The sequence below is a fragment of the Brienomyrus brachyistius genome, chromosome 21 (assembly GCF_023856365.1).
Source record: "Brienomyrus brachyistius isolate T26 chromosome 21, BBRACH_0.4, whole genome shotgun sequence".
Classification (NCBI taxonomy): domain Eukaryota; kingdom Metazoa; phylum Chordata; class Actinopteri; order Osteoglossiformes; family Mormyridae; genus Brienomyrus; species Brienomyrus brachyistius.
In genome coordinates, this window is record NC_064553.1 from 17,623,685 (window position 1) to 17,635,064 (window position 11,380).

At 43.9% G+C, this 11,380-nt stretch overlaps 1 protein-coding gene across 2 annotated transcripts in view; it reads right to left on the reverse strand.

The window, feature by feature from the left end:
* The window catches only part of LOC125716953 (phosphatidylinositol 3-kinase regulatory subunit gamma-like), a 106,768-nt gene extending 95,627 nt beyond the window's left edge, over positions 1–11,141 (reverse strand). The window contains exons 1-2 of one of the 2 annotated variants that reach the window (XM_048989832.1): positions 11,027–11,141; positions 8,250–8,777 (exon numbers count right to left, since the gene is read on the reverse strand). In XM_048989832.1, coding sequence (XP_048845789.1) covers positions 8,250–8,565 — 316 coding nt within the window. In that variant the 5' untranslated portion in view covers positions 8,566–8,777; positions 11,027–11,141. Of the gene's footprint in view, positions 1–8,249; positions 8,778–10,886; positions 10,982–11,026 lie in introns of those variants that run through there. The other variant, XM_048989831.1, reaches the window with a different exon arrangement.
* Positions 11,142–11,380: the final 239 nt, after the last annotated feature.

An 11,380-nucleotide genomic window follows, 5' to 3' on the forward strand; every position in this document is an offset into this window, starting at 1 on the left:
TTTTTTTTATAGTTTTCCGGGAAATTTTAACTGCGTTTGCAGAACAGCCTCAGGAAACCCAAGATCTTGGATTTTTCCGTGACATTGCTGCCCGCCTTCTTCAATCTGCCTCACATCACACGTCAGCCAAATCACAGATACTCCTGTGAGGCGCTAGACCCCCTCAGCCGACATTCTTACTGAACCATACGATACCAAGAGCTCTGAAACAGGACTTTTCTTCACGCACAACCTAATGCTGACTCTCTCTGTCTCTGTGCCCCCCCCCACCCCCCCAGTACACCTACATCTTTACCTATCGCTTATAGAATCCAACAATCCAACCAACTGTCTGGTTGGTCTCAACGAACACATAAAACGTTGTTTTTGCATAATACCTCATGTCTTGTGCCGATATATTGAACTACAGTAAAATCCAGCTATAACAAATTTCAAGGGACCTGGTAAAACAGTCCGTTATATCCAGAGTCCGTTATATCCAGAGTCCGTTATATCCAGAGTTGCTGTGCCAGAACACAACTACAGGACACCATTTACTCATGCCACACCCCAGCAGACACACTTGTGGTATAGATTATTATATTGTACATGTAGTAATCCAACTTTACCTGACCAGATGCATGACTGTTAATAATCCAAACTACGTATCTGTGCTGGATATCACCGGCACGCTACGCGCCTTGTAGACAGAGCCTGTATGTTCGTTATAGCGAACAAAACTACAGCTAAAAGCGGCCCTGGGGACCAAATTGTTTGTCCGTTATAAGCGAAATTCCGTTATATGGGAGTCCGCTATATCCGATGCTTTTACTGCATGTTCTTAAAGGTCCACGGCCGGAACCAGTGGACTTCGTCTGTTATAGACGATATTCTGTAATAAGCGAGTCCACTATAACGGGATTTTACTGTATTGCTATATAACACATGTATTGTTATATCTGTATACAGGGTGATTTTAAATTATGTAAAATATAAACTGAATGCATGGTATTTGATTTCAAATGTAACTCAAAATGTTTACTGTGATAATTAGAATGTATTCAGCATTTATTAATCATTTACAGTTAGACCTACGTCGTAGATAGGTTAAAGGGTCAGGAAAAAGACTTATTACGTCAGTAGGAGGACAAAGACGGCATAATATCCATACTCATTTGCTAAATCAAAAAGCCACCTGCAGGTAATTAAATCTGCTTACAAGCCACTTGTTATCCTTGAATGCCTTTGCCTTCTTACATTGTTCCTCTGAGGATCAAGTGCCTTTTGTGATTAGTGGAGAGTGACATTTTAATTCCCAAAATATCACAAGTCTTTTTCCAGTTGAGATGTCAGTAACTTTGTTATTATGGCCATACAGATATTTCTCACCAAATTCAAGTAGGATTATTATCGCTAGGAAACAGCCCTGCAATTACACAGCGAATTTACCTTCCCCATTTAGGTCACACAGAGCCTAGCAAAGGATCAACCGTTTAATTAAATCCTTCAAGCAATTATTAGCGTAAGGGATATTTTCCTGATATTTAGCTTCACTGCTTTTGCAGGCATTTCGGTCTCAGGGGAAAAGCCTGTAGAGAGAATTCTGAGGTTTTATTCCATGAACCATCTTAAAACCAGATTATTCTGCATTCCACTGGATAAGGAAACCTCATGCTGTTTATGCCAAATTGCTCGGTATCCAAATACCCGCTGATAGACCTGAAACTGCAGAGAGATATTCTGCTTCTGTCCTTTCCAGCAGCCACAATGAATCCCGGGATCTGCATAATGAGGCATGAATGTCGTAATAATTAAACCCACTTCAAAATGAACAAGGCATCACCAGCTTTTCCCACATGTAAATGAATGTAGAGTTAGCCTGGGTTTCAGCGGTCAGACACTGCGCGGCTCAGAGGAAGACAATCAGTTTGCAGGGCTATCAGTAGCTGAACACACTTCTGTTCTGTAACTAGCTGTTTACAAAGAAAGTGAGATTTCATTTATGCTTTCTCTGCCCCCCTCCCCCCACCCCAATATCACTGTTACACTGACACTCAAGTAACCATGAGCTAATGTGCTATGAACTCTTTTTATTGGAGCTCCCAAAAAAGAAAGAGCTTAGCGTGAGCAGAACTGTAAGGCTTTAGGTTCCCCGTGGTCTGCTGTAAGAGACAGGTCAGGAGAAGGCCAGGAGGAGCCAAGTGCACCGTCAGGCGACACCGTCAAGCGACACCATCGGGAGGCACCGTTGGGCGGCACCGTCGGGAAGCACCGTAGGGAGGCACCGTCTTGAGGCATCGTCAGGCGACACCGTCAAGCGACATCGTCAGGCGACACTGTCAAGCGACACCATCGGGCGGCACCGTAAAGAAACACCGTCGGGAGGCACTGGCAGGCGGCACCGAAAGGACCAGGCCCGTTGGCAGGAGCTGATCTGCAGGCCTCCTGCTGCCACGAGCCTCCTTGCAGGCAAACAGAAGCATACACACACACACACACATGTAGGGTATATCCTCATTCACTTCTATGGGAAAAATGTTAATGCTAACTATAACAACCTTAACCCCCACCCTGCCCTAACAATAACCATAAGTAACCAAGCAAAATACAAAATTTTTTTGCATTTTTAGTTTTTTCATACAGGAGCAGTCACTGATTTTTATAAAATAGAGTTTTCCCTTATGGGGATCGGGAAACCGGTCCCCATAAGGGAAAAAAAAAACGGATATTTATCACGTTAGGGGAACATTGTGTGCCTATACAGATAGGTGTACACGCTCGCGCGCACACACACACATACACACACACACAGGCTTGTAATTATATGTTTGTGGGGACTCTCCATTCATTTCTATGGGGAAACTCTAATCCCAACATGACACCCTTAACCTCTACCCAGTCCTACCCTTAACCATGAGTAACCAAACAAAATATGAGACTTTTGGCCTTTTCTGTGTTTTGATTGTATTGACAGATCTTTATGGGGACCTGAAAAATGGTCCCCACAATGTAAAAAAACAGGTTTTAATCACATTGTAGGGTATATTTGGTCCCTAAAATGTATCATAAACCTAATCGACACACACACACACCCTGATCAGTTGCACCCTGCATGCTTTCATTGGCAACTAACTGTGGTCTGGGGAAATGAGCGTCAGTCTTGCCACACTGTGTGTGTGTATGTGTGTGTGTGTCTTTGTATTTACTACATTGTGGGGACCAAATGTCCTCACAATGCGATAAAAACCAGTTATTTAGACATTGTGGGGATAATATTTTTGCTCCCCACAAGGGAAAGTTCAATTTTATAAAAATCTGTAATTGCAATGAAAAAACTAAAAATGTATTTTGTTTGGATTCTTAAGGTTAAGGTTAGAGCTGGATAGGGACCAACCCCCCCCCCCCCCCCCAAAGATATGAACAGAAACGTACGTGACTGTACCTTATTTGTGACCAGAAAGAGCACCAGTGTGTAAACAAACCTCCACATGTGACACATCTAAAAGCAACCCATTGGGTCCTGACCCATGTGATCCGGTTCCCAGCTCCTCTGATCGCTCTTTGCGAGATGGAGAAGCCAGCAGGCTTCAGCTAACGGCTCATTTCTCAAACTTGGGCGCCACTGGCGGCTTTGAGAGTGTCGCCGTTCTAAAAAAGAACAACTCAAGAACAAATATAAATATCCCTAAAGCCTCCAGTCACTTCATAAACATGCTAAGATGGTTTCGTTAAGGTCCATTGTGTCTACCTGTAATTATCCTTCATTAATCTCCTTTCTATCTATCCGATAATGTTGTTGCACCGTATTGAGGATCGCACCATATAAATAATTCAATTATGAAATTTATAAATTCTATTGTGGAGAGATTATGAAACAGCTACCGGTGTTTCCCGAAGAACAGGAATCTGGATTAGAGCTGATGTCTATGAAGCAGGCCGCCCGTAAGAGGGGTTTGGGCTACGGGCAGCATGGGACTCGAGGAAGGTGATAAACGACCTGGGAAGGTATCGTGAGAAGATCATAACTGGCTTTTCGATAGTGCAGCCCTGAGCTGCCGTGTCCATGTCCGAGCAGCGCAGATTTACTGCTGGAGTATCTTCCGCTTGAAGCGGGGCGTTTATCATCCGTTGGACTAGATCTGGCGGAAAAACGGAATAAAAATTCATGGCCTCAACCCTGAGAAAACAGGCACAAAGGCTGCTTTTCATGGCTTTTTCCGATGCCGCGCTCCTTTTGGACGTTTTTATGAGCCCCGGCACTTACGTGCCGGAAATCGATGAAGAAAAAACAAATAGGTAAAAAATATTATTCTATGACAATCTACAATTAGCTGTAATATGATAAAATAATCAGACAATAATAACCCTTGATCAGGACCTCTGTTTAAGTGCATGTTCAGACAGCGTGTACGTCTGGTGCTTTCGATTTTTCGTAAGTCAGCTAATCACATGATCTCATTCCTTATAAACACTAAACAAATAAGCCAGAAATACAAACACTGGACTTTCCTACCCAGAAAGTCTGTGCCTTTGAAGCTTTCCCTTAAAATTAGATCACAACGGCTACAAAACTACAATGCCCCAACCCAGAATGTTCCAGTTAAATTAGCCACCCCCTTAGTTAATTACCTGGTGCCCTGATCTCATTTTTCACACAGCCACCACCCTCCCCACCGCACAATTTTACCTCGTTACTTCACTTTTATAGAGGAACTGCAAAACTGCCACACTCTTAAAGACCTACCACTTAAATGGATGGGCTGAGTGACTCACTGCTGTATAAATACCAAGGTTACACATGATGGAACGTTCCAGAGCTTAAACATTTTAATATTAGCGGGAACTCCTTTACACGGTGACAGCAAGGATGTTTTTTTGGGTAGGTGTTTATACAATATACCCATATGAGTTTTTTATTTATCCTTATTAAACATTTAACGCACACACACATTCAACAATGTACGTAACATATACAGATCAAGACATGAATGTGAAGAAACTGAATATTGAATGAGATTTTCAAAGTACTACTAAAAATATGTTTATACTTGGTGGCTGTCTGCAGCTTTATTAAAGCTATTGTTTTGTTCTTGTATCTCCTAAATGCATTAATTAACCGGCCTGATCCAGTTCTCAGCAGCATGTAAAAGTATGTAAAACGGTACTACCACATTTCCAGCCACAGAACGGCGATTCAGCTGCGAGCCAGAGGATGTTCTGCCAAAATCGGGGCTGTGCCGCCCCTCGCATGGGAAAGTCACGCTGCAGACTCCAAATGGAGCGTGGATGCAAGCTGACGGCGGCGCCGAGACCTACATCTGCGTCCCGGTGACCCCACCCCAAAAAGCACCGCGGCGTCAGCACTATGGCCAAGGGGCGAGAACCCTCGCTAATATTACCCTGAGGAGTAACAGCGGTCAGTCATACGCTGAAGAAAGTGCTAGTGGGGGGGTGTTCTGATGGTGTGGGGGCTGGTATGAACTCTCAGCTCCTCCAAAATGGCCGCACTCTTGGTGGATGACCGTGACTGTGTGGGAACCCTATTAACAGCCTCTGCACATCATCACAAAGGATCTCAAACCTGTACGTCTGTCGCTCCTGACGGCAATAAAAGTCACATCCCTGAAAAACTCAAGGCCGCTGACATTCTAACCACCCCCCTGACAGAAATGGCAACACACCTCCTCTAATACATGCTGACAGATCTTCGGCCTTGTCTGAAGCCACCCCTCTCCCCCCGGTCTTGGCATCTCAGCTCCAGGAAGAAGGCGAATCCCCTCAGATTACTCCCGCCCCTCAGAGCCAGGCCCGAGCTCGCTGCCAGATTTTATGTGCATGTTATTGATGGGAGGGGTGGATTTGTTCACCTCAAGCAGTCATTTAGCACCCCTAGTACACAGAAGACCCTCCCTCATGGGTCCATGTGTGGTCAGGACTCATTTTCTGTCATCAGCTCTTTAATGTTGTCGTTTCTCCTGACCTCGGAAATACGCGCCTCGCTCATGATATACTGCGAGGGACAGCCTTCATTTCCGTAAGACACTAAACTGCATGTTTACAACAGAACAGCTCGGACGGGCTTGGCATTCGCATTTGATAGAGGCCCCCAGGCCATTTAAACGGCCTGATTTGCCAGTGGACAGATAGGGCACAGAGTGGCAGGGGATTCTGGGAAAATTGGGGTTGGCTTCACTCGGTAACCACTGGGACCGAGCCTGCCATTGATGTGGCCTGAGGCGACAATTCAGAGCCAACCCATACTCAGTACACTCATCTCAGCTAAGTTTGGGAAGTGTCCGAGTTATCATATAACGAACAGAACCCTGGAACAGCAATGATATTATATTAGGTAATGTTCTCCAGAGTAAAGGTGGGGTTAAGACTACAGCCAACCTGAATGGAATTTAGTCACCCAGAAATGAGTCAAACACACACAGATATTAAAAAATCAACCAACACATTTATCAAGCATCTCGGGTTTAGGCTGACTGTGAGATACAGGGCACTTGGGCTCACAAGATAATTAATCACTGCACGCATCTGTATAAAGATCAGATAATTAAACATCATGCCGGGGGCCAAACATCTTTCCCGTTCAGCTGTATGTATATTAACAATAACTAATTAATCTCCCCAGATCTGCTAGAAAGACATCACCAACCCTGCTATTTAATCACTTACAATTAGAAAGTACGAGAACCAGATAATATTAACATTCAAGTTATGAAGTACTAAGAAAACCGACCAAAAACGCCCATGAATAATAGTGAATCTTTCTTTAGCGGGATTATGGAGTAATTTTCCTTAAAAGTGGCAGATTATAGTTTCCCGATATCTCGTGGAATAAAATGGCACCTTACTTATAAAAATGGTCTGCATGGAGTAAAATTTAATAATCTGTTCATGACGCGAATACCCATTACTTAATCTCTCATTCGCATTACCTTTTGCAAATACACAGAATCATAATACGCATTGAGGGTCATATATTACATGTTATTGCTGCTGCTACACAACACGGCAAAAAAAAGAAAGAGAAAAACTTGGATCTGATGTGTTGCGGTCCAAGTATAGCAACTCCCTCTTCCGTGAGTGCAAAACACAGCAGCGAGCCAGGCAGTTATAAGAAACAGCGGCGGTGGGACAGCGGAGGAACGCGGTCCAATTTCGGCAAATGAACACCAGCCCATCACGGCAAAGGCGATCCAGCGAAACCCGACTGCAGCGCAAAACACTCACGGCACACCGCGCTTCTCCAAAACTGTCCGCAGCGTACACCCAATTCTTTATTTTTTATCTAAGTCTTTCTTTCCAGTGCTTCTTTACCCCTTTACTCAAAAGAGGGCTGCCTTGCTTACGCAACACAAAATAATCCCGGCGATTTATACCCATGCTAGTCATGCAAGTACGTACACGAAATGTCAGGCTCACTTTCCTGCAAACTGAATAAACACAAGCCTACTTTTTCCACATTAAATCGACAAACACATGGGATCGATTACATAAATAATCACTGTTAAAAGGAACAATATGAGACAACAAAGTCAAATTTGCCAGTACTACTCAGCGCCGGAACGTCAGACTGCGAAGTAAAATTTTTGTTGGACCACAAAGATAAAGCGATTACCGCAGGATTCACGCAGCCTGGGCAGAGAAGTTTATTCTGTTTTTTATTTTTCTATGCACAACATAAAAGCGCCTGGAAACGTTATTTTGACCACATCTGTTTGGAGGGCTCAGGCACGCCAGCAGTGCGTGTGGTGCAGAAATTCAGCCAGCCTCCCCAGTTGGGAGTAACGCAGGAGGGACGTCATACTTTCACACCACCTCTTCTTCTCCGCTTGCTTTCTCAGATTCATGCAAGGAATTGAGGGCAGCATTGGAGTTACCCCAAATAAGCCATGAGGACCCTCACCCCATTAAAAAAAATTATGCCATACTAGTTTATTATGATTTTTTATGGGACCACACAAGAATCATTGGTCACTTTGAACACCGCTTAAGATTATTTACATATTTATCAGCCGCTTTTATCCAAAGCAACATAAAAGTGAGACAGCATGGTCAGCCAGTGCCAGGAGCAATTGGGGCTAAGGGCCTCGCACAGGGGCCCATCATTCTGCAGGCTGAATGGCCGTGCCATGTGCTTGTATGAATTCCACATGGAGCATCAGTGCTATTGGGAATGACTGTGATATTTATTTGGGAAGAGATCAAGGGCGTCCAGATTACACACAGACCTAAAGGAGATGCCATGCGGTGGCACTAACCTCCAGCAGCAGACATGGCCCCAACGTGCTGAGGTTCCCCTGGGGCTGGAGGGACTGGTCTGGGCCTTGGATTGGCCCCTGGGGGTTCTGTCGGCCTGGAGTCCCCATACTCCACAAAGGCGCTGGGGAAGTCGTCCCTCTGGCTGGTGCGCTCACCGGTCTCATGCAGCCAGCACGCGGCACTCCCCCCGTCCTCTTCGGTCAGCAAGGGCGTCCCGGTCAGGGGGACGATGTCTCCGGGCCGCAGGGCGATCTCAGCGCCCTGTTCCTGCTTGTACTGGAAGAGTGTACGGTGCTGCAGAGCGTCAGAGCCCATGGCCCGGGCCTCTCATGAGCTTCAGGAGTGCGATGATGCTAAAAGTTTCCCTCCCTGTGCTAAGCTCCTCCACAGAGCCCGTATTTCCATCCAGGAGTGTCAACAATATATGTGATTCTTAAGCTGCCATCGGAGGTTCTCCTTTCTGTCTTTTTCTTATAAAATGGAAATCCACTGCAGAAAAGATGACCAGTTTCTGGATGAATCCTCACCTGAAATGAGCGACAGTCATCAAAATCTTGCTTAATCGAACATTATCAAACTTTCATTGCATTTCCAGAGAGTGGGACTCGAGCGTGTATCTGCCTGGGGGATCGCAGAGGGATCCCGGAGTTTTGCTGTGTGGTCGGTTCGGCAACGCGCTGCATCAGAGCATGATCCCCAACCTGAGCTGCTCTGACCCGATTGCAGAACTACGTGAACTTCGTATGACATTACCTTTACTAATAAGCCAAGTTACAATTTTATCCATTAAACACCATTTGGGCATTAACTAGAGACCTGTAGGGATGAAATACCACCAATTTCTTTCATGTTCTATGGCAGTTTATGAAAAAAAAACTGAAAAATAGAGCCAGACTTCATTAGTGCTCCGAATGAAACAAAAAGTGGAAATCGTCTCAAATGAGAGAAAATGAAGTAAATTTTTTAATATCTGACATCCTTCGGAAGAATGGCTCACATCTGTTTAACTGGGAATAAGCATTATAGCTAAGTGAACATTATATGAAACGAACAAACAATATGCGACTCAGTGAGTTAGTGGTCAGATTCCAAGCCCAAGTGGAATTTGCATGTTCTCCCAGTGTTGATGTGGGTTTCCTTTGGATACTACAGCTCCCACCATCCGAAGACATGTGGTTAGCTGAAATTGCCCATAGTATGTAAAGTGCGTGCCCTGCGAGGGCCTGGCACCCAATGCAGGGTGTGTCGCATGTTTACTGGGGTTAGCTTCTGGCTCAAAATGACCCTGCACTGGGTAACTGCATATGGAAGAATGGATGAGTAAAAATCATTCATCTACAATATTCTATTCGGAGGTGATTCAAACCGAATCGAGATCATCATATTACCAGCTCATCAAACTGAACTCAGTGCAATACAGGGTCTATTACACCTAAGCAAGCACTCGCTCGACTGCGCCGCATTTACACTAGCAAACAGCTTGGACTCTGGTTTCCACCCACAGACAACTTTCTTGGAGGAGCGCTGTGTGTATGCGTCTAAGTATGAATGGCCAGCGACGTACTGAAGTCCCTCCAAGACCGCCAGTAGTCTGCGCTTCCCAGGAAAAATACGCTCATCGCAAAAAATCAAAGCTAAACAAATACCGGATCGAAAATGGATGGGAAGATCTTACGTAACATTAGCAGAAACGCTTCTTACTGAAAAGCAGAATGTTTATAAAGAATTCGAGGAATTTGTCTGCTTTAAGAGCTATTGAGATGGAGTAATCATTAATTTAACCAGGTTTTATTTACTGCTTTTTCATTACTACACTTATGTGTTATTTTTGTAAAATGATAGCGATTTGGTAGAGGTTACTAGGGCCATCAAAAAAACCACAAAAAGTCATTATATCTAATCAGTATTTAAAGGAAAATGGTATATCTGACATATACAGTATGAATTGGGCGTGACATTTAAAACACAATATTCTGGTAAAATTGTGCCTTTGGTTATGGGCTGTGCACATTCTGTGTGTTTTGGGGACGTTTGTACACTGTTCAAACACATTTATGCTCCGATTCATTGCATGACCAAAACTGCATCTAACTGGTATTATAGAATGTCACTGTGTGGGAGAAAATTAATTGTATTCTTATTTGCAATACATTAATTGCAAATGAGACAAGATAATTCTACTTTTTAGCTTTACCAGATTTTATGTTTAAATTGTGACTTGAGTCAATTCCTACTCTACAATTTAAAGAGGCAAACCTTGAATCTAGGCCTTAGTAAGTGCTTGGCATGGATTATGTTACATTACTGAAGGTACCCCAGGAACGGACAGGGTCTGAACGAAGGCCGCATTAAGGGTTAATAAACCACACCCGTGGAATTATTAAACTTCACACTACGCGATAATCGGAACAGAGAGGCAATAATCAAGTTTGAAAATACACAATACTGAATTAAGTTCATGCACAAAATATTTAGTGCAATTACAAACTGTTGTGCGTGTTAAAATATGTTAATCGTTTGGAATTGGGTAAGAAATAAACGGCATGTGGCCAGACGGTTGACTTAATGATCGCCGCTTAAGAAGTGCGGATCACTCCGTGAGGATGGCAGAAACTCGGATGGTCCAGTATACTCACCTCTCGTTGCGCACTCGAAAAATCAGCAGTCTAAGCAGGGACGACATGTGCTATCCATCTAGCCGAGCATTTCAGGGAAAACAATAAAATAATAATAAATGAAGCCTGATATCGGGAAAAATATATACATTTATACTTACATATAGAGTTTGATCCGGAATGTACGGTCAAAGCAGGCGTAGCGCTCCACTGTTGCGGATCGGAGGACTACTTACTTATACGACAGATGTTAAAACCACACCTCCTCAGTTTGGGAGGCTCTCCACCAAATGCAGCCTGTGCATGCTGGACCGACTCAGGCTGTGCTGCTATTTTTATATATTTATTCAATTAAAAGGCACACTGAAAGAGGATCATGCATATAAAGGCGGAATGGTGTATTCATGCAAATTAAGTATGTATGCAAGTCGGGTGTGGATATATATCCAAAATAATTAGGCGACGAGATGTAACTCCCATTTTAGTTTTGCCTTAAAGTTACTCCATATTTTTTT